The following is a 23,076-nucleotide window of genomic DNA, read 5'->3' as shown; positions in this document are numbered from 1 at the left end:
CTTTTTTCTTTTTGCTTATGTGGTGCTGAGGAATTGAACCCAGGGCCTCATGCATGCAAGGCAAGCACTCTACCACTGAGCCACCTTCCCAGCCCCTAAGTGCATCTTATTTTGAGTTTCTTGGTGCTTTCTCCTGACTGTCATAGGCATGATACTGTGTCCTTCCTTGCCTAGATTTTTTTTTAAAGCTGTGAACAGGTGACTGGCAACCACTTATGCCAGGAAGCTGGATTGTTTTAATGCCCTTCAAGGTCCAGCAAACACACAGGGGTGACAGCCACATTTGGAAGCAGGACCTCACACAATGTTATTGTTGCAAGAATTAGATTAGGCTACTGGAGTCAAGCCTCCCTGGGGTGGGGTGCAGACAGGATTGATTTTTAAACTAATGAGCACTTACCCACTCTTAGTTAAACAAGGTAGAGCTGGCTTTTGTTAACAGCAGGGATTCTATTTAGAACAGTTTGTAAACACTAATGGTTGCAAAATATCCTGAGAGCTACCAAGAACAGTGATAGAATCTCACTGAAAAGTGGCCCAACATCTTCCAACAATTCAGTTTGGAAGCACAGACTTTCTAGTTAGGTTCGTAGATATTTGTCAAGTTTCTCTGCCAAGTTTCATTTGTGTTTCTTTTTAGAAAAACTGAAAGCTGGGCACCGGTGCCTAGGTACCCTGGCGGCTGAGATCTAAGGATTGCAGTTCCAATCCAGCCCAGGCAGTAAAGTCTGTGAGACTCTTATCTACAACTAACCACCAAAAAAGGCAGAAGTGGATCAAGTGGTAGAGTACTAGCCTTGAGCTAAAGAAACTCAGGGACAGTGCTCAAGCCCAAAGTTCAAACCCCGGGACTGGCCAAAAAAGAAAAGAAAAGAAAAGCTGCAGAAAAATGTGACAACTATAAGTGTTCAAACTTGTGTGCCCAGTATGCACATCAAGCAATTGAACATTTCCACCACCCACAGAGGGTGTGCCTTTCTGTCCTCACCCAGTATACATTCCCCCAGAAGTAGCCAATAGTACTTATGTACCATAGTTTACCTTTTGCTGGGACTTACAGGACTGGAACCAGAGCATGTATTTTTTTTTCTGGTCGTGGGGCTTGAACTCTGGGCTTGGGCTCTGTCCTTGTGCTCTTCAGCCCAAGGCTAGGGCTCTACCATTTGAGCCACAACACCACTTCCAGTTTTCTAGTGGTTTATTGGAGATAAGAGTCTCACCGACTTTCCTGCCTGGGCTGGCTTTGAACTGCGATCCTCAGATCTCAGCCTCCTGAGTAGCTAGGATTATAGGTGTGAGCCACTGTTGCCCTGCTTTTCATTCTTTTTACTGATGGATACTTGAGTTATAAATAAAATCACCAGCCTATTATGAATAAAATGACCAGAACATTACTTGAGGTGTATGTATCTCAGTAGATACACCCAGAAGTGGAATTGCTTGGTCATATGATTGGTATCTATTCCTGCGGCTTGAACTCAGGGCCTAGGCACTGTCCCTGAGCTTTTTTGCTCAAGGTTAGCACTCTAAATACTTGAGCCACAGAGCTACTTCCAAACTTTTCTGTGTATGTTGTGCTGAGGAATTGAATCCATGACTTCATGCTAGGCAAGCATTCTACCACTCTCCACATTTCCAGCCTTGGAATCTATTTTTAATTTTAGTAAACTGTCAGACATTTCCCAAAATCTTGTGTGTGTGTATGTGTGTGTGTGGGAGGGGGTTATGGGGCTTGAACTCCGGCCTGGGCACTGGCCTATAAGCTCTTCAACTCAAGGCTAGTGCTTTACCACTTTGAGCCACAGGCCATTTCCGGTTTTCTAGTGGTTAATTGGAGTCTCACAGACTTTCCTGCCCTGGTTGGCTTTGAACCGAGATCCTCAGATTTCAGCCTCCTGAGTAGCTAGGATTACAGGCATGCGCCAGCGGCACCTGGCTCCCATAATCTTATAATTTCTCTTTAAAACAGGAATGATAAACCTATTTCACCTGATTATTGAGAATATATTTAATGGACTGGCTACACTTGGTGTCCCTGTCCAATCCCCAATGATCCTGATGTCTCTTGTCGGCCCATCCTGCTCCCACGGGCCCACCGCGGGTCAACTGGTTAGGTGCTCACGACCCTGTCAGCCGGTGCCGGTCACCCAAAATATACTGAGCACTGTGTGCGAGTTCTGAGCACGCAGCAACGAGCAACATGAGGACCCGCCCTCCTAAGGACGCCTGGCTGGAGCAAGGGGGACTTGCTTCACTTGGGGAGGTGGGGACAGAATTCCAAGACTGCCAAAGACTTCGAGGCAGGCCGCCCTCCCAGTTTCTAGCTGAAGCCTGGATTTCTCTTGGGAGTGGCTGCAGACGAATAAGGGAAGAAACAGAATAGGGACTTTGCATCCTTTGCAGGAAACTGAGTCTAACACCGTGGCCCAGCTGAGAGACCTTCGAAGAACACAACCCGGGTGCCCACCCGGCGGCACACAGCCAATCAGGCGTGCCCGAGAAGCCCCGCCCCACCGCCTGGCCAATGGCCGCGCGGGCCTGGCCCCGCCCCCGCTCCAACCTCCGGGGAGGGTTCCGCGCGGTCAGCTGCGGTCAGCTGGTTGCAGGGTCTACTCCAGGTAAGTTCGACCTGGGGGCGCGGGGGCCCCGGGGTTCAGCGTGCACCGAAGTCCTTTCGGGGAGGAGGGCTGCTGCGGCAGGAGCCCGAGGGGACGCGGGGTCCGCACGGGGGCACGGAGTCTAGGGCGTGCGGAGCTTCCGGGAGCGGACTAGAGCGCATGGGGCTTGGGGAGGGAGTCTTGCGGCCCAAGGGTTGGGGGCCATCGAGGGCTCGGCGCGCCGCGTCCCGCTCCGGGGAGAGTTGAAAATGGCCTAGGCGTCTGCCTGGGTTCTCGGGAAAGGTTGGGCCGGAAGGAGACGCATGGAGTTCCTCCCGCCCCTGAAGGCCCAGGGTGACCCCAGGCGAGGCGGAGCCCGGGTGCGCCGACCCGCGGCGGCCCGCTGGAGTCCCGCCTGGAGTCCCGGGCTGCGGCTCAGGGTTCTGGGTTCGGACGGTTCTCCTCGGTGACAGACATCGGCGCTGAACAGCCTTCTTGCCCTCGGCGGACCCGGGTTCCGCCCAGAAAGCAGATCCGAGGCCGTGAGGCCTGTCTTGTCTGTCTGTCCTTCGGGAGGGTGGGCGTTGCTTTCCGCCGCTCTGCTCGGAGGGTCTGGGACAGTCAGGTCCGACACTCTGGAGACATTTCAACATCGGGAACACTATGCACGTTCCTTAAGCCGAAATCGACAGGAGGTGCCTGGAGAGGATGAAATGTAACAAAGCGAGAAGGACGTTGTCTGGATACTGCGAAGTTTCCAAAACATCTTGGAAGACAACCAAGCCACCTGGGAACTAGGCAGTGATAACGAGGGCAGGGCTAAAGTTGTCTGCCCTGTATGAAAATATTCCATTCTGCGAAGAGAAGGGATTAGATGTTGCATTCTCCCAAGGACGTCCTTATTCAGTGATCCCATTCACCAAGGTGAATTCACCCTGGCCCCTCCCCGACATGAAGACCAAGGGCTGTGTGGCCCAAGCTGCAGGGGCTTTTATTCCTTGTAATATCTAAGGCCAGTTGCAATGATACATCAAATCTTAGATTCAAATCCTGCATGAACCTCTGGCCAGCTGTGTGACTTGGTATCCCTTGCCCTCTTCTGATATTGTATCAGGATTAAGTGAAGGAATGTAGGATGCCCTCAATAAATGTGAACAGATGTGCGCTTCCTTTCCGTTTTTGGGTGGGGGTCATCTCCCCCTCATCTGTGCCTTAAGGCTGTAGATGAGTGCCCAGCCAACATCCCTCCTGACACCTTCTTAGGTACTATGAAAAGGGAAGAAGAGGTCTATTCACCTTCACAGTGTTTCTTTATCTCCTGAAGACTCTTTATCTCAGAAGACTCTCCTCTGCTACTTTCCTTGTTTTTAAAAATTATTATTATTGGGGCTGGGAAGGTGGCTCAGTGGTTGAGTGCTTGCCTTGCATGCGTAAGGCCCTGGGTTCGATTCCTCAGCACCACATAAGCAGAAAAAACCAGAAGTGGTACTGTGGCTCAAGTGGTAGAGCACTTGAGCTGAAGAGCTGAGGGACAGGATCCAGAGTTCAGGTCCCAGGACCGGCAAAAAATATTATTATTATTATTAATAATTATTTGTATGTGTGTGTATGAGAGAGAGAGAGAGAGAGAGAGAGAGAGAATGAACTAGGGTTTGAACTCAGGGCCTGGGCACTGTCCCTTAGTTGTTTTTTGTTTTCAGTTTTTCCTTTTCAAGGCTGGTATCTACCACTTGAGCCATACTTCCACTTCCAGCTTTTTGGTGGTTAATTGAAGATAAGTGTCATAGACAAGCTGGGTGCTGGTGACTCATGTCTGTGATCCTAGCTATTCATGAGGCTGAGATCTGAGGAGATGATGGTTTAAAGCCAGCCTGGGCAGGAAAGTCTGTGGGACTCTTTTTTTTTGGTCAATTGTGCAACTTGAACTCTGGGTCTGGGCGCTGTCCCTGAACTTTTCAGCGCAAGGCAAATGCTCTACCACTTGAGCCACAGCGCCACTTCTGGTTTCCTGGTGGTTAATTAGAGATAAGAGTCTCATGGAGTTTCCTGCTTGGGGTGGCTTTGAACTGTGATCCTTAGATCTCAGCCTCCTGAGTAGCTAGGATTACAGGCGTGAGCCACTGGTGCCCGGCCATGAAGCTCTTCTCTTCAATGAACTACTTGGAAAAAGCCAGAAGTAGTGCTGTGGCTCAAATGGTAGAGCCTTGAGCACAGAGAGGCTCAGGGACAGAGCCCAGGCTCTGTGTTTAAGCCCCAGGACTGGGGGGGCTGGGGGGGGGAAGAAGTCATAGACTTTCCTTTCTAGGCTGGATTCAAACTCAATCCTCAGATCTTAGCCTCTTGAGTAACTAGCATTATAGGTGTGAGCCACCAGTACCCTACTTACTTCCCTGATTTTCTGACTGTTCTGTTACTAGCACTTACCCCTACCAGCAATGTGGCACCTGTATTTGGCAATTTGAGTCATGAAGAGAGGGTTTGTAAGGCCACAAGGCAGGATTGATGTCCCATTTCCCATGTGGAGAGGAGTTGGCACCTGCAGCAGCCATGGGCCTTGCTCGCTTGAAGTGCTGTCTCCCAGAGGTCTTACCATGACACCCATCTGGCCCTGTACTCCTGCCTACTTCTCTTCCCCACAGTGCCCTTGAAGTCTAACAGCATGGTAAGCTTTTGCTTGTTCAGAATGGAGCTCTGGACCTTCCTCTTCACCATAGCTCCTCTCTAGCCTCCCTAGCCTGTAAATGGTACCTTCCTTGCACCCAGAATCCAAAGACAAATGCTGGGTTCTCCTTTCTCCCTCATCTTCCACCTCCACGAAACACTAGGAATCTAGCCACTGCCTCACCACCTCAATGGTACTATCCTGGATGCATCCATTTTCATCTCCCTTCCTGTGGCCTCCTTCCTCATCCTCCTGTTCCCACTCTGGTCCCATCATGTTTTTCCTCACAATCACCAAAAAGATCTTTAATCAGATCTCCTTTTTCTGCTTGAACCATCCAGTGGTTCCATTTTACCCCATATAAAATCCTAAGTCCTTCGCTACATGAGTATCCCTTGCCAACTTTTTTTTTTTTTGCCTGTTCTGGGATTTGAACTCATTTTACTTTAGCTTGCTTATGGATGGAGCAAGACTAGCCTGGCATTTTGCTGGTTATTTTGGAGATGGAAACTTGTAGACTTATCTACTTAGTCTGGTCGAACTGTGCTGCTCCAGATCTCAACCTCTTAATTAGCTAGGATTATAGGTGTGTGTCATCAGTGTATGTAGATTCTGTCAGCTTTGACCTTGCTGCTTTTACTTTCTAACCCTTTTTAGTGGCCGGCTTTTTATTCTTCAAATGTGCCAAGGTGGTTCCCATATTAAGACTTGCATTTACTATGCTTGCTGCCCAAGATGCCAATTTTCAGACAGCTGAGAAAGCTCAATTCAGTTGTCACCAGTTTGGGGGGGATAGGGAGGATGCCCCTGACCACCCCAGTTTAAGAGTTATATCATTCTCTGGGAGATTTGCTCATTGTCCTTCTTTATTTTCATTATAACTTATGTTACTTTCAGGAATTCTTATTTCAGTAGGTGTCTATTGATCTGTTGTCTGTCCCAGCTCAGTAGACTATAAATTGGATGATAACATAGACTTTGTCTCCCTTAGTCCTGGCTGCACTCCCCTATGGGGAAGGCAAATATAAAAAGCAAGCAAACAAATGAATCGATAATGGCAAACAGTGGTAAGTGCTATGTAAATAATGCTTGCTTGTATTTGAGGTGCTCTAGAAAATTTTAAGCTTGTCTGTCTGAGTTACTGTCAAAATAAGCTCCTTGAGCCATTTGAAGGAAAACCTGGAAAAGGTTGGTAACTTCCCCTGAGTCACACAGTGGCCTCAGAGCAGTGAAACTCAGTCTCCCTCTTGAGAATACACATATATAACAAGTTTTAGTACTGGGCCTGCAGTTGTGCTCTGGAAAGAAATTGATCCTAAAGAAGTCAGTTCTTTGCTTCTTTGGTGACTAGTAAGTCATATGTGTATATATATGTGTGTATTTAAATGTATACGTCCATACACACACACACATATGTATATAATGCAGGTGGTAGGGTTTGAACTCAGGGCCTTGCATTCTTGCTTGGCCTTCTTTTGGTACTTAAAAAAAATTGGATCAGTTGTAGGGATGCTGGATTCCGTTCCTGAGCTCTTCTGCTCAAGGTTAGTGCTCTAACACTTTGAGACATAATGCCACTTCCAGTTTTCTAGTGGTTAATTGGAGATAAGAATGTCTTGGACTTTTCCTGCCCAGGCTGGCTTTGAGCTTTGATCCTCAGAGCTCAGCTTCCTGAGTAGCTAGGATTATAGGTGTGAGCCACCAGCACACAGCTCCCTTTAATTTCTTCATACTTCATTTTTTCATCTATACAATGTGATGACTCTGTTATTATTATGCTGGACTTTCTTTTTTGTTTGTTTGTTTTTTGGGGGTCCGGTCATGGGGCCTGAACTCTGGGCCTGGGCGGTCCCTCAGCTCTTCAGCTCAAGGCTAGCACTCTACCACTTGAGCCACAGTGCCCACTTCCGGCTTTTTTCTTTTTGCTTATGTGGTGCTGAGGAATCGAACCCAGGGCCTCTGGCATGCAAGGCATGCGCTCTACCACTGAACCACCTTCCCAGCCCCTATGCTGGACTTTCTTTCCCCTTGGTTTTAGTATACCTCAAAGCAGCAACACTAATAGGTGTCTCTCTACTGCTGAGCCACACCTCCAGCCCTTTTATTTTGCATTGATCAAACTAAAGATTAGCTAGGTGCTGATAGCTCACACCTGTAATCCAAGTTACTCAGGAGGTAGAGATCTGAGGATGGAGATTTGAAGCCATCCTGAGTATAAAAGTTCGTGAGACTCTTATCTCCAGTTAACCGCAAAAAGCCAGGCTGGAGGCATGGCTTAATTGATGAGTACTAGCCAAGAGGAAGAAAAAAAAAAAAAGAAAAGAAACAAACTTGAGTGTGAGCATGAGGCCCTAAAGAAAAAGGAAGAAGAAAAATTAAAAGGAAAATCCCAAAGAGTCCTAAAATGTAAGAATTGCCTTCGTCCAACTTTATTTCCAGCCCTGTTACCGTGTATAATGTCTTTTCTTCCAGTCTTTTTCTCTCAGTACATACACACTTCCCAGGGCTAGAGAACCCTCTGTTCAGAAGCTGAGCAGCCATGACCTTTGCTGAAGAGAAGACTTATAAGTATATCTGCCGTAATCACAGCAGTTTTTGCCGGGTGGATGTTCTGGAGATTCTGCCCTACCTGCCCTGCCTTACAGCCAGCGATCAGGTGAGCAGAAGTGACAGATGCTGGACTGTGGAATTCCAAGTTTAACCTCATCCTATTTTTTTTTTTTTGGTGGGGGGGGGGTCCTGTTGTGGGGCCTGAACTCTGGGTCTGGGCGCTGTCTCTCGGTTCTTCAGCTCAAGGCCAGCGCTCTACCTCTTGAGCCACAGTGCCACTTCCGGCTTTTTTATTTTTGCTTATGTGGTGCTGAGGAATCGACCCTAGGGCCTCATGCATGCAAGGCAAGCGCTCTACCACTGAGCCCCCTTCCCAGCCCCTCAATCTAGTTCTTTACCTAGGCCAAGACCAATCCCCTCCTCTCCTTTTTTCTCTTGCATCTTCCTTCTTGTTCTTGCTGCTTTTCTAAGTAGGACCAAGTGTGGTTCAGGATGGCTTTTCTAGCCTCAACCGCCCCCTCTTGTGTTGTATTTGGGTAGTGCTAAAGTATGACACTAGCCTCTTTACTGGCTCTGGTTCCTTTTAACTATTGTTTTTCAGTCTTCTTTTCTTCATCTTAATTATTTTTTATTTATTTTTTTGGTCAGTAATGGAGCTTGAACTCGGGGCCTGGATGCTGTCCCTGAGCTCTTTTGCTTAAGGCTAGTGCTCTACTACTTTGAGCCAGAGTGCCACTTCCAGTTTTCTGGTGGTTAATTGAAGGTAAGAGTCTCACAAACTTTTCTGTGGCTTTGAACCTCGATCCTTAGATCTCAGCCCCATGAGTAGTTAAGACTATAGATGTGAGCCACCAGCACTTGGCTGATTTTTTAAATTCTATTTTCCTCATTGTGAAACTCTGTCCCGTCAGGGAGCTCTGGGGCTCAAATTTGAGCACTCAGCAACGTCTCTCTGTGTCAGGATTTGCTTTGGGACGCCCTGCTCACTGATCAGTGAAGTGACAACCTCCATTCCCCAGTTTTAGTTGTTCTCAGATAGGATCCCTGTGTTCCTTTCAGGTATCTGTGGCCTCTTTTGCAACCCCAAAGACATCTGTCCTCAGGTGTCTCGAGAGTGCCATTGGCTGGGTCCTGATAGCTCACGCCTGTAATCCTAGCTACTCAGGAGGCTGAGATTTGAAGATCATAGTTGGAAGAGTCTGTGGGATTATTATTATTATTATTTGGGGTCCGGTCGTGGGGCCTGAACTCTGGGCCTGGGCGCTGTCCCTCAGCTCTTCAGCTCAAGTCTAGCACTCTACCACTTGAGCCACAGCGCCACTTCCGGCTTTTTTCTTTTTTGCTTATGTGGTGCTGAAGAATTGAACCCAGGGCCTCATGCATGCAAGGCAAGCGCTCTACCACTGAGCCACCTTCCCAGCCCCGTCTGTGAGATTCTTATCTCCATTAACCACCAAAAATCCAGAAGTGGAGCTGTGGCTCAAGTGGTTGAGTGTCAGCCTTGAGCCAAAAAGCTAAGGGGCAGCACACTGGCCCTGAATTCAAGCCCCAGTACCAGCGTGTGTGTGCTTGCACGCATAGACACACACACACACACACACACACACACACACACACACACACACACAAGAAAAGAAAGTGCCAATGCTTCCTGTTTATCCTCCCACATAGATACCATTTGCAATGCAGGTCAGGGTCCTGTGAGGTTTGGTTCTACCTCGTATTGGGGTGTTTGGTGGGATACCTTGTACTTTGCTTTCTGTTGGTGGGGTCTTCTCCTCTTCCTCCTTCTCCTTATGGTCCAACAAGCCCAACTTAGTTTCTGTGAATTTTCATTTTTGCTGTGTCTGTTGCTTGTGTGTGTTTTTTTGTAGGAATCTGAATTCTCTCTCTCTCTCTCTCTCTCTGCAACTGCTATCTTCCCAGAATCTGCTCAGTGCTCTCAACTCCTTGTTTCACCTTTGTCTTCTTTCATCTGTTTGTTGCTGGGAATTATACCTTTTCCCCTCCTCTCCCTTCCCCTCCCCTCACCTCCTCTCCTCTCCCCTGTCCCCTCCTCTTCCCTCCCCTCCCCTCTCTTCTCCCCTCCTCTCCTCTCCCCTCCTCCTTTCCTTCCTTCCTTTCTTCTTTCTTTCTTTCTCTCTCTCTCCTCTCCCTCCCTCCCTCCCTCCCTCTTCCCTCTTTCTTTCTCTTTCTCTCTTTCTCTTTCCCTCCCTCCCTCTCTCTTCCTGTCTGTCTGTCTTTCTTTTCTTTTTTTTTTGGTCCATTGTGAGGCCTGAACTCTGTTTTTTGTTTGTTTTTTTGGGGGGGTCCAGTCATGGGGCCTGAACTCTGAGCCTGGGCGCTGTCCCTCAGCTCTTCAGCTCAAGGCTAGCGCTCTACCACTTGAGCCACAGTGCCACTTCTGGCTTTTTTCTGTTTGCTTATGTGGTACTGAGGAATCGAATCCAGGGCCTCATGCATGCAAGGCAAGCACTCTACTACTGAGCCACCTTCCCAGTCCCTGAGGACTGAACTCTGGGCCTGGTTGTTGTCCTTCAGCTCTTCGGCTCAAGGCTAGCACTCTACCACTTGAGCCACAGTACCACTTCCAGCTTTTTCTGAGTATGTGGTGCTGAGGAATCAAACCCGGGACCTCATGCATGCAAGGCAAGAGCTCTACCATTGAGCCACCTTCCCAGCCCTGTCTTCCTTCCTTCCTTCCTTCCTTCCTTCCTTCCTTCCTTCCTTCCTTCTTCCCTCCCTCCCTCCCTCCCTCCCTCCCTCCCTCCCTTCCTTCCTTCCTTCCTTCCTTCTTTCTCTTTCTTTCGAGGTTTGAACTCAGGACCTTGTACCTCAGGTACAAGATTTTGCAGTCACATTTAACTTTTTTCATCAAGGCTGGCACTCTACTACTTGAGCCACACCTCTACTTGTTTTGTTTTTGTTGTTGTTTTTGGTTAGTTGGAGATAAGAGTCTCACTTTCCCACTGGATTGGAACTAGGATCTTCAGATCTCATCTTCCTGAATAGCTAGGATTATAGGCATGAGCTACTAACTCAAACAAACCTTATTCTCTTTGTTTTGGGGGTCATCTAAATCCAAGGCTTTGGATTCCTACCCAGGATTCCTGTTATTTTAAAGCTTTAGTTTCCTCATCCAGAAAGCAAGGGTAATGAAAGCACTGAGTAGGATAGTTGATGCAAAGCCTTAAGCAGGGAGAGCCTGGTACAGAGTCTGTTTCTAGGCAGCTGCTCTTACTGATTGCAGCTGTGCTGTGCTTTCTTCTACCCACTGGGACTATACCCTGGCCTTGATCTGAGCTGGACCATGTCACATGGTTGCCTCTTGGGGCAGTAGCCCTCTTGTAAGTAGGGAAGAAATGAGGGGGGTGGGGCAGTTGGCTTGAGCAGGGCTGCTGTGCTGTCTTCCAGGATCGCCTGCGGGCCTCCTATGTGCGTCTGGGGAACCGGGACACACTCTGGGAACTCTTCAATAGCCTTCAGCGCCGGACTGGCTGGGTGGACTTCTTCATTGGGGCATTGAACGCCTGTGAACTGTCTGTGCTTGCTGGACAAGTGGCCAGTGTCTACCAAAGCTACTTGCCTCGAGGTGAGCTTCTTGCCCTGGCCCCCCCTTACTCTCCCCACCCCTGTACCTCCTACCTTCTCTTATCCTTATTTTCCCAGAATTCCTGAGCAAAGAATAGCTCAATTGGATCCTGGTTGGTGTCGATTTGGCCAAGTTCCTTAATTTCTTCAGGCCTCAGTCTTCTTTGCAAAATGGGGCTGATGGCAGTGTCTGTCTTGGAGGACTTTTGTATGCTTAGTTGGGGCTCAGTGCTCAGCCAGGGATCCCTTGTTATTTCTGTAGCTGTGGTGTTTGCTTCCCACATTTCCTTATGTCCTTTCCCGTCCTTTCCTCCTCTGCTCACTGGCTTACCATCTCTCTCTCCTTTGTTTCTCTTCCCCCTGCTTTTCCCTGAGAACACCCTGGTCTCCACCTCTTTCCCAGCTGCCTAGTTACTCCTTCATTCCTTTCAATGTCCCTGCCAGTGGTCAGAGGGGATTTGGTGGATGGGGCCTGAGAAGAGACATAGGAAGAAAAAGTCAAGCCAGCCCTATTTATAGTTCATAACAGAGGCCTTCCTTCGATCCCTGTCAGATTTATAGCTGTGGGTTACCACACATTTGCCTTTTGCTCCTTTCTTTTCTCCCTCCCTCTTTTCTTTCCTAGCTGGTCTCTTTTACTTGTGAAGATTGTGCATGAACTCAGACTCACGATCATGGTCGTTTCGCTTGCTTGCTCTACTGCCTTGTTGCTACTCAAGCCAAACCTCCAGTCCTCCTTTTTAGCTGGTTATTTTAGAGATGGAGTCTTACAGACTTTTCTGCCTGAACTGGCCTTTAACCACAATTCTCTGCATCTCAGTCTTCTGAGTGCTTAGGATTATAGGTATGAGGCCTGGGATAATAGTGGTCTTTTGAGTACAAATAGCTGTGGGAGGGCTCTAGTGGGTGGTGGAAGGGGTCATTTGGGGGTGACAGCATGAGGAGGAGAAAGTCTGGGGACAGAGAAGGAGTGACCACTGATACCATTTGGGTACAGAAAGACTGATCAGGCCACCCTTGACATCTTTCCTTTCCTCCATAATACTCCTGTCTCCTCCCTCTTGCCTACCCCAGTGATGCTTGTCAATGCTGAGAAGTGTATCACATCAAGTCAGCCTTTGGAGTTATGAAGGGGGACATGAGGGTCCCAAAGCACCTTAGCGTTTGGTTTGTTTATTTGTCAGTTGTGGGGTCTGAACTCTGGGCCTGGGTGCTGTCCCTCATCTCTTCAGCTCAAGACTAGCATTCTACCACTTGAGCCATAGTGCCGCTTCCAGCTTTTTCTGCTTATGTGGTACTGAGGAATCGAACCCAGGGCCTCATGCGTGCAAGGCAAGCGCTCTATCACTGAGCCACCTTCCCAGGCCTGCACCTTAGCCTTTTTTGTCATCAGGACATAACACCATTTTCTTTCTTGGTGGTACTAATGTTTGAACTCAGGGCCTTGCACTTATTAGGCAAACACCATTTGAGCCATACCTCCGGTCTCCTGATTCCTTCCTCCTATCTTGGTATCTTTGTCCTCTAGGAGCCCCGGCCCACTCTCCAGCCCCACCAGAGGATCCAGCAGTTCCTGCCAAGATTTCAGGAGCCTCTGAATCTGCTACAGCCCACAGCAGACCCCACAATGGCTACCGAGGGGAGGCAGGTTACCCCATGCCTGTCCAGGACACCCAGCCGCCAAAATCCCCAGGAGAGGTAAGTCCTCCTAGCTGACCTTGGTCTGCCTGCTTTTGTGTTCTGATTTGTGCCCTTCTGTCTACCCAGCCTTCCTGAAGTTCTCTTCTCCCCTCAACATATCAGGGCTATCTCAATAGGAAGCTGCTCCAGGCCCATGGCAGCAGAGTGTTGGGGAGCACTCTGTTGCTAGCCAGCTAGGAGGCCAGAGTTTGGAGGTCTTGGCAATGATCATCTGAGATGTCAAGTCAGCTGGAGGAGCCTGGGAGTGATCTGATTGGTGGGTGTGGGAGGTCAAGGTGGATAGGGCAAGGAGCTGTAGTTATCAGCAGTGAAGTGTGGGGGAAGCTAACCAGTTTTCTGCCGAGGTGTGATGGGTGGACCATGGGGTGTCCTGCAGACACAGGTCCTGTGGACCTGAGACCACAAGGTCTGTGCAGAACCCCCTGAAGAAAGGATTCTGGATTCTATGCAGTGTTCACAGACAGGAAGACCTCCCCACAAGCCACACAGGTAGATAGGGACCCCATGGTTGGTTTGTGGGTTTGATTTTGTGTTCCATTCTTTAAAGTTCTGGGAATTGAACCCCAGGCTCTGTGCAAGCTGGGTCAGTGATGTGCCGCTGAGTGACCCCTCGTTTTCACTGAGGTAGATGCAAGATCACATATAGATAGTCGCTGACAGTGTGTGGACTGAGGCCTGTAGGAGATGCTCCAGGAACACCAGCTGCCCTTTGCTAGCTTTTGGGAGAAGGAATTACCTTATTCATATTTCCTCTCTTGCAGAGTTCAGAGCAGGCCCATGAATCTAGGGCCATCCAGAGGAATTCCAGTGGCTCCTCCAGTGGACCCTCATCTAACTTGCCGGTCCTCAACCCTGTGGCCTCCAGCAGACATCAGGACCAGGCCCCAGAACTGAGCAGCACTCACACAGCAGGTGTGCATGAAATGGGATGTTTGAGGCCTCTTAGCTCTCTAATTCAGAGGATTAGAGATACCCCTTAGCCTTCTTAGGACAGGAAACAAGGCATACTAAAGGATGTTCAGAGAGTTTCTTAGGAGAGTATATTATTTGTTTTGTAATAAAGAGTTTAAAAAATGCAACCATGGGGCTGGGAATGTGGCTCAGTGGTAGTGTGCTTGACAGAAAAAGCTGGAAGTGGTGCTGAGGCTCAAGTGGTAGAGTGCTAGCAGCTCAGAGACAATGGACAGGCCCTGAATTCAAGCCCCAGGACTGGCAAAACAAACAAACAAACAACAACCATGAGTTAACACATGACTGACACAGTTGAACAGTTTTGGTCTAGGCTGGATTTCCTTTCATGAAGTCATCAGCAAATACACATGATCTGCTTCTACCTCTTCCTCATTGGGGGCTGGGGGGGGGCACGGAGCACATGCACATGAGCTGCCTTCTATTCCTAATCTGTGAGTCCATACAAGTTCTAAGGCTAGCTCAGCTCCAAGAAATGGAGAAACTTCCATCCTTAGATGCAAAGACTGGCAAAGTCATCACAGAGGGTCTGGCCTGTTGTATAGGTGTGTATTGCTGTTCATTGCATCAGTATGGGTAGGGAAGAGCATCAAAGCCATTTTCGGCACTGTGCTGAAAGGACCTTGTAGGAATTGGCCAGGGCCGGGAGGACAGAGGACAGCACAGAGCTGAGCTAGCTGTTAGTAGGGGAGCCCTCCATCACTGTGCTGTCCCAAATGGGTCTCTATTTCCCAGCAAACCATTCAAGTGGCTCAGTCCTAGAGGAAGTGTGGTCTTTATCAGCCATGGACTGGGACTGCACACTGGGCCTATGTGTCCCCCCTCAGGACTGAGTATACACTGTTCACCTTGATCTCTCAGGTTAGGAAATATGTTCCACCTGACACAGATACTTGGTCAGCCTTCAGTGGCCTGACACATGAACAATTAAAAGTTGGGAGAAGCCATCTTAGTGTCTTACTCCTGCCACTCCCAAATGATTCCCAGTATGTATTTGTGCTTTGTGTTGAAATGTGTGCTTGTCGTAAAACACCTTTTAGAATTTGGAGACAAAAAAAGGTTTGAACCTAGGGCCTGGGCACTGTCCCTGAGCTTTTGTGCTAAAGGTTAGCACTCTACCACTTAAGCCACAGCTCCACTTCTGGCTTTTTGGGGTTAACTGGATATAAGAGTCTCATGGACTTTCCTGCCTGGTCTGGCTTCCAACTGAGATCCTCAAATCTCAGCCTCCTGAATAGCTAGGGTTAACAGGTGTGAGTCACTGGCACCCAGCTGGCACTTTGATCTTAATACCTTTATGGACCCAGTTGCCATCATGAACTTTCTCTGGTGTCAGACTTCACTCTGATCTTTGTCTGCCTCAAGGCCTGGTATTTTCATTCTGAAGGGTCTGGGAGACTCCTGATGCCATTCCTTTCATGGGCTCTCACTTGCTGCTTCCTCCAGGTCAGGCCCTCCTCCCAGGAGTGCCTTTTTCCTTACCCCTGGGGGCTAGCCAGCCATTGGTACTATTTAACTGGTTTAAGAGGTATATTATTATTATTATTATTGTTATTATTATTTTGGGTCCGGTCATGGGGCCTGAACTCTGGGGCCTGGGTGCTGTCCCTCAGCTCTTCAGCTCAAGGCTAGTGCTCTACCACTTGAGCCATAGCACCACTTTGGGCTTTTTTCTTTTTGCTTATGTGGGGCTGAGCAATCGAACCCAGGGCCTCAGGCATGCAAGGCAAGCGCTCTATCACTGAGCCACCTTCCCAGCCTGGTTTAAGAGGTTTTGATTGAACTATTTTTCTATCCCTTGGCCTGGTCTAGGATTGCTCCTGCCAGGGAATGGGGTAGCAGGGAGCCTTGGGCATAGTTAGGGGCCCAGTATTTTACCAGACTAAAGAGGAAAAACAGCAATGAGAGAAGTGGGAGTAAATACCCTGGGGTGGGATAAGAGGCGAGAATACTTCATAATGATCTCCAAGCCCTTAGGTGAAGTTAGAAGGAGGGAGAGACTATTTCACTCTTGTACAGGAGAGACTTGGGGCTACAGGTCAAGAACCTAGGGGAACTGTTGAATCTTTAGGCCCCAAAGCAATGACCAAAGGGGCTTTGGAATTGACTTCATAGACAGGAGATCCCGAGGCCTAGATGCAGTAGAGACAATGTGACCTAGGGTAGAGGGTCCTTTTTTTTCCAACCCTGAGGGTAAAATATTCCTCTTTTGTTTTACTGCCTGCAGGTACTCCCACCAGTCCCATACCAACTCGTGGGCCTGTGTCTCCAACAGTCTCCTTTCAGCCCCTGGCCCGTGCCAGGGCAAGTCGCTTGCCTGGGCCTGCAGGGTCAGCTCCATCTGCTGGCAACTCCTCCCTTTCCTTGACTTCTGGCTTGGCTTCTACAAAGGGAGCTAGTGATGCAGAGGTACCTGGCAACTCTGTGACTACCAACCCAGTGCCTCCTCCTACCACCCAGATGCCTGTGAACACCATGGCTTCCAAAGTGCCTTCTACCACAACATCTGCCAGCACAGGGCCTTCCAAGTTGCCCACCAGCTCAAAGACCCCTGGTGCAATGCCCCCTAATATGCTCACCCATCCAGCACCATCCAAGTTGCCCATCAACCCAACACGTGCTGGCACAACACTACCCAAAGTGCCTGCTAGCATTGGGCCCTCAAGCAAGAGCAACAACAGAGCCAAGGTGAGTCCTCACTCTACCTAGCAGTGACTAAATTCTTTCTCCTGGTGTGAGAGCTGGCCCTCTGGAGCCTGTTCTTGGACCCATTCCTGTCTATATACTGTCTCCAGAATGGGAAAAATCCATGGGCTTTTCTTTTTGGGGGAAGGCTGGTACTGGGGCTTGGGCGTGGTCCTTAAACTTTTTCTCTCAAGGCTGGTGCTCTACCATTTGAGCCACAGCTCCACTTCTGAATGTTTGATTATTAATTGGAGATAAGCATCTCACAGACTTTCCTGCCTAGGCTGGCTCTGAACTGCTATCTTCAGATCTCAGCCTGCAGAGAAGCTAGGATTATAGGTGTGAGCCACCAACACTTGGTCCTGCGTTCTTCTTGAGTATGTAGGGACAACTGAGAAGCAGCCTTCCCTGGACCACACCCCCTGCCCTCCAGGAGAGACAACAGTCATAAGAGCTCCTAGGTGTGGACCCTTAGGATGGTCGGGCATGGGGCCACCTCCTCTGGTCCTTTGGAGCTTAGAGCCCTCAGTTCAACAAAACAACAGTGTTTCACAGAGGAGGAAGCAGTGAGGTTTGGTGCATGGTGTCCCAAGTGCCTCAGTGCCTTGTTCTTCACCACCAGGATGCCTGGCTATCCTGCCACGCCCAGGCTTCATAGACAGAAGTTTTAGGCCAGGCAGCCCAGAGCAACTGCTTGGACCCAACAGGTCCCATAGCCACCACCTCTGGGGCCTTACATCTGTTTCCACTGCTGCTGGAGGAACCAAGTCCATAGGCTCCAGGCCTAGCAAGGATTCCCCAGAAGAGGTGAGCTCATAGGCCACTGAGAGTGACAGCTTCCCTGGAGGGGCCACCAATGATGTGCTGTAGGATCTTGGTTTCCTCCTCTTCCACCAATGGGTTAGGTTTCTAAGGTCATGGTCTCAGGAGCATTATGGGCTGGGAACTGATGAGTTGAGCTATGAGTTTATGCTCTGGCTTGGGAATGGACTACCCAACCTGACTTGTCTCTCTGCCATCCCTAACTCCTTCTGGCATTCTTGTTTTCTTTTTCCCCCTCAGGGGACCCCAGAGGCGTCAGCACCCACAGCTGCCTTTGGAGGCAGTTCACTCTGTCCAGACAGAAGCTTAGGGTCAGAGGTGAGCAAGCCGGGTGTGCTGCTGTCCCAGCTGGACCAGCCGTTCTCAGGATGCTTTGAGGACCTCGCCATCAGCCCCAGCAGCTCCCTGAGCTGCTCTGAGGATCTCGCCATCAGCCCCAGCAGCTCCCTGGGCTCAGAATCCAATCACGGGCCACAGCCCAGCCGCGGCCCAGAGGAGGATGAGTATGTGTCTTTTAGGCTGAACATAAACAAGGATCCCAGCATTGACCTCCAGGCAGGGAGGCTGGAGCAGCCAGCTATCCCACAACCCCCGGAAGAGGAAGTCCACTGTGTGGGGACTGATTCCTGGGCTATGTGGCTTGGAGTAGCCGGGGTTGTGGTGACAGTTCTAGCTGTGTTTCTGGCTGTGAAGAGGCGCCTGCCCCAGTGAAGCCTCAGTCTCAAGCCCACGTGGTGCCACTCAGCTGCTTTGTTCCCCAGAGCTCTTTCTCCTGGCTGGGTGGGCCCGGGCTGAACCAAGGGGGAGCTCAAGGTCCAGGGGTCTGATGGGAGGCTCCACTGAATCCTGCCAGTAGATGGGTCTTAGCTCACACCATGTGCATGTCCCTCACCACCTTTGGCTTTCCAGGCTTTGGGTTTTCCCTGGTGCTTTCAGACCTGTTCACCTGGCAGTGTGGGTTGTCACCCTGGGTGCTTCTGAGTTGCCACCCAACCAGGTCTCATCCCTTGCTCAGGTCCCCAGTGGCCATGGAACAAGTGTGCTGAGTAAGGGGAACCCCACAAGACCTATTCCCATTTGCTGTCCAGTCTGGTGCCTTAGCACTGGAGCTGGGGGAGCAGTGATGTGACTGGTCTCCAGGGTGGGCCAACTGCTTTGGATACCCTAGCAGACCTGAAGGAGGGAAGAGGCAGCTGCTTCTTCCTGGTGCCAGGAAGACTTCTGGATGTTCCTCCAGCCTCCTCACACCCTGGCTCTCCTCTCGCACCCTCCTGATGTCCCTTCCCCTTGGTTTCCTTTGGTTGGGGAGGGACACCTAGTGCACAGAACCCACACAAAGATCTGCATTTCTGGGCTGGCCTGAGCAGATGTCTCGATGTGGGTGTGAAACTTTAGCTAATTCTTCACTGGGTTCTTTTGAGGTTGAAGTATGAAGGTGTTTGCCAAGTGCCGTGCCCAGAGGAGGAATGTTTCTCTTTCCTCCCTCGTGCCCAGCCTGGTCAAGCTGACAGCTTGAGAGGCAGAGCACATAAGAGTGCGCTCTGCAGGAGGCAGCTTTGCCTGCATTCTCATCCACCTCTCACTGGCTCTGTGATCCCAGGCAAGATATTAACCATTCTGTGCCTCATTTTTCTCACTGCTAAGAGTGTGTGTGTGTGTGTGTGTGTGTGTACGTACGTGTGCATGTGTGTATGTGTGTACCTGTCATTGTCATGATGATTAAATGAATTTATCTGTGTAAATTTACCATGACTCCTGTCATTTACTAAGGATTAGATGCATGTCATTATAGTCACAATTGAATGGGAAGGTATTTGAACCCATGGCTATACCTTTATAGGAAAATCTGGACCCCATCCACTGTCTCCCCTCCTGTTTGCCCCTTAGTAATACCTGTGCTCTGGGGAGTTGCTAGGGAGGGATGTGCATCTGCAGGACAGTTGTGCAGGATGGAGGCCAATGAATTCTCCCCACCTTCCGACATTTATATCAGAGACACAGTGGGCCACTTTGAGCATGTGCTTGTGGGTTCTTTCTGTGTGTGTGTGTGTGTTGGCACTGAGACTTGAACTCAGGGCCTGAAAGCTGTCCCTTAGCTTTTTTTTTTTTTGCTCAAGGCTGGCACTCCACCTCTTGAGCCAAACTTCTACTTCCAGTGTTTTGGTTTTTAATTGGAAATAAGAGTCTTGGGCTGGGAATGTGGCTTAGTGGTAGAATGCTTGCCTAGCATGCATGAAACCCTGGGTTCAATTCCTCAGTACCACGAAACAGAAAAAGCATGTAGTGCTATGGCTTAAGTGTAGAGTGCTAGCCTTGAGCAAAAGAAGCTCAGGGACAAGGTCCAGGCTCTGAGCTCAAGCACCAGGACCCCCCTCTCTCTGTCTCCCTCTCTCTCTCTCTCTCTCTGTCTCTCTCACACACACACACATACACACACACAAGAGTCTCACAGACTTTCCTGCCAAGGCTGCCTTTGAACCATGATCCTCACATCTCAGCCTCTTGAGGATTACAGTGTGGGCCATGGACACTGACTTACTTGTAGGTTCTTTTCATATGGCTTTTGATGGACAAGGGGTAGACATAGGATCCACCTTCATTCAGGTTGGAGATATAAGGGGTGGGGCTTACTGTGGCTTACCTCCCAAGTTGTCATCTTTCAGGGAAGCTTTTCTGTACACTGCCCTAGGGAGTTTCTACTTCTTTTTTTTGGGGGGGGGTCCGGTCGTGGGGCCTGAATTCTGGGCTTGGCCACTGTCCCTCAGCTCTTCAGCTCAAGGCTAGCGCTCTACCACTTGAGCTACAGTGCCACTTCCGGCTTTTTTCTTTTTGCTTATGTGGTGCTGAGGAATCGAACCCAGGGCCTCAGGTATGCAAGGCAAGCACTCTACCACTGAGCCACCTTCCCAGCCCCCCTGTGAGACTCTTATCTCCAATAAACCACCAGAAAACCAGAAGCGGCACTGTGGCTCAAGCGATATAGTGCTCGCCTTGAGCTGAAGAGCTGAGGGACAGTGCCCAAGCCCAGAGTTCAAGCCCCATGATTGACCCAAAAAAAAAAAAAAAAGAATGCAGTGTGGGGCTGGGAAGGTGGCTCAGTGGTATAGTGCTTGCCTTGCACGCATGAGGCCCTGGGTTTGATTCCTCAGCACCACATAAGCACAAAAAGCCAGAAGTGGCACTGTGGCTCAAGTGGTAGAGTACTAGCCTTGAGCTGAAGGGCTGAGGGACAGCACCCAGGTCCAGAGTTCCAAGCCCCATAACCAACAACAACAACAACAAAATGCATTGTGTAGCCCCAGAGTGTGGCCTAGTGTATGTGATTTCAAGCACACTAACCATCCCCTGTGGGTGTTACCTCAGGTCAGATGTGTAGGAAGTATGGAGGACTTTTCTAATTCTGCTGTCTGGAAGCCTTGATGTGAAGTACTGTGGTTTGAATTCAGGGACCCATGTGTGTGAAGGCAGGGGTACCATTACTTAGCTGCACCTCCAGCCTTTTTTCCTTTTTTCTTTTTTAATTGCTGCATATGGGGTTCTAGCCTTTTTGCTTGGGGCAGGCTTTGGACTGTGATTCTCTGATGTATGCCTCCCTCATAGCTTGAATTACATGTATAAACTACTAGACCTATTTGTTGAGATGTGTGTTGGGGGAAGGGAGTGTGTTTTATTAACTTTCTGCCTGGGACTGGCTTTGAACCATGATCTTGATCCAGAGGATAGGATCTTGAGTAACTAGTATTACAGGCATGAACCACAAGCACCTGTTGAAAGTAGGAGGCTTGCACTAATACAGAGACTACAGCACTATTCATTTATATGGTATTAGGGTTTGGGGTCCGGTCATGGGGCCTGAACTCTGGGCCTGGGCGCTGTCCCTCAGCTCTTCAGCTCAAGGCTAGCGCTCTACCACTTGAGCCACAGCGCAACTTCCGACTTTTTTTTTCTTTTTGCTTATGTGGTGCTGAGGAATCGAACCCAGGGCCTCAGGCATGCAAGGCAAGCGCTCTACCACTGAGCCAACTTCCCAGCCCTGGTATTAGGGTTTGAACTCCGCTTCCCACTCACTTGGCTTGCTTGCTTGGCTGGTGCTCTACTACTTCGACCACTGCTCCAGCTAAAACTCATACATTTTGGAGGGATATATGTTGTGATTACAATGTGAAATTTTGTGTCTCCCCTAAATTCTTGTTGAAACCTAACCCCAAGGTAATGGCATTAGGAGGTGGGCCTTTGGGAGATGACTCAATGAAGACTTCCCTGTCCGGAAAGAGACGCCTGCTCTGTGAGGCTAGAGGAACCCTTCTCCCCTTTCTACCACAAAAGGCAGCTGGGGGGCATTTACCTGATGCTAAATTTGCTGGTGCCTTCACCCTGAATTTCCCAATCTCCAAAACCATGAGCAATAAACTGCTGCTGCTTAGAGATTACTCAGTGTAAGGTATTCTGTTATAGAAGTTTGGAGAACTAAGTAGTAAAACCCTGTTGGAAAACGCAATATCCTCTAAAGCTGAACACAGGCCCAATCTGTGCTGCCCACAAGACTTGTACAAACCCCGGTTTTCTGTGTAAATTCTGACCTCTTGGCCTACATTTAAAAAGTATATGCAGGGGGGCTGGGAAGGTGGCTCAGTGGTAGAGTGCTTGCCTTGCATGCATGAGGCCCTGGGTTCGATTCCTTAACCACATAAGCAGAAAAAGCTGGAAGTGGCGCTGTGGCTCAAGTGGTAGAGTACTAGCCTTGAGCTGAAGAGTTGAGGGATAGCACCCAGGTGCAGACCTCAGGCCCCATGACTGACCAAAAAAAAAAAAGAAGAACAAAAAAGTATATGCAGGGGCTGGGAATGTAACTTAGTGGAATGCTTGTCTAGTATGCATGATGCCCTGGGTTCGATTCTTCAGTACCACATACACAGAAAAAGCTGGAAATGGCACTGTGTCTCAAGTGGTAGAGTGCTAGCCTTAAACAAAAGAAGCTTATGAACAGTGCCCAGGCTCTGAGTTCAAGTCCCAGGACTGGCAAAAAAAAAACAAAACAGAAAAGCTTCAGTTGACTTCCTATAAGATTTTCCTACAACAAGGCAAGGGTAGAAAAAGAGAAAGGGAAGCCCTGGGTTAGACCTGCATCTATAGCCAGCTCAGGCAGCCCGCACTGCCAGGTCAAGTAACTCTTGAAAATAGTCCAAGCAATGACAAACTCCGCTATCAGCCCTTGGATGTCCTTGGCCCATAGCACACTACCCTGTCTCCCTTCATCTTGTTCCCTCTTCCTCCATTCTCCTTCACCCACATGGCTGATTTTCTAGCCATCAGATATCATCTTCTGTTGTAATCAAGTACCTTGTATTTAACAGCAGAAAAAAGAAAGACAAGTCCTTTCATTACCATATACAAGTTGGAATCTGGATTCTTGCAGGATGCCTATCCAAAGGAACTGGAGAAGAGAGAATGGGCAATTGCTGAAAGAATTTTTTTTTTTTTTGTTACAATGACCTTCAA

At 49.2% G+C, this 23,076-nt stretch overlaps 1 protein-coding gene across 1 annotated transcript; it reads left to right on the top strand.

Annotated features, from left to right (window-relative positions):
* The first annotated feature begins 2,560 nt into the window (after positions 1–2,560).
* On the top strand, positions 2,561–19,581 carry Mavs (mitochondrial antiviral signaling protein). Its single transcript, XM_013011081.1, has 7 exons — positions 2,561–2,618; positions 7,732–7,915; positions 11,224–11,401; positions 12,929–13,098; positions 13,863–14,013; positions 16,298–16,758; positions 17,818–19,581. Exons 2-7 carry the CDS (start codon positions 7,799–7,801, stop codon positions 18,286–18,288), a joined length of 1,548 nt encoding a protein of 515 aa, XP_012866535.1. The 5' UTR covers positions 2,561–2,618; positions 7,732–7,798; the 3' UTR covers positions 18,289–19,581.
* The last annotated feature ends 3,495 nt before the right edge of the window (positions 19,582–23,076 follow it).

Source organism: Dipodomys ordii, unplaced genomic scaffold (genome assembly GCF_000151885.1).
Source record: "Dipodomys ordii isolate 6190 unplaced genomic scaffold, Dord_2.0 Scaffold13, whole genome shotgun sequence".
Taxonomy (NCBI): domain Eukaryota; kingdom Metazoa; phylum Chordata; class Mammalia; order Rodentia; family Heteromyidae; genus Dipodomys; species Dipodomys ordii.
This window is presented reverse-complemented; position numbering and strand designations above follow the sequence as displayed.

What these genes read in the sequence shown, in the direction of transcription:
- Mavs (XM_013011081.1), top strand. Translation starts at nt 7,799, where the DNA reads ATGACCTTTGCTGAAGAGAAGACTTATAAGTATATCTGCCGTAATCAC. An exon ending in GCCTTACAGCCAGCGATCAG is followed by an intron (nt 7,916 to 11,223) that starts GTGAGCAGAAGT and finishes GCTGTCTTCCAG; the next exon opens with GATCGCCTGCGGGCCTCCTA. An exon ending in GAGCAGCACTCACACAGCAG is followed by an intron (nt 14,014 to 16,297) that starts GTGTGCATGAAA and finishes TACTGCCTGCAG; the next exon opens with GTACTCCCACCAGTCCCATA.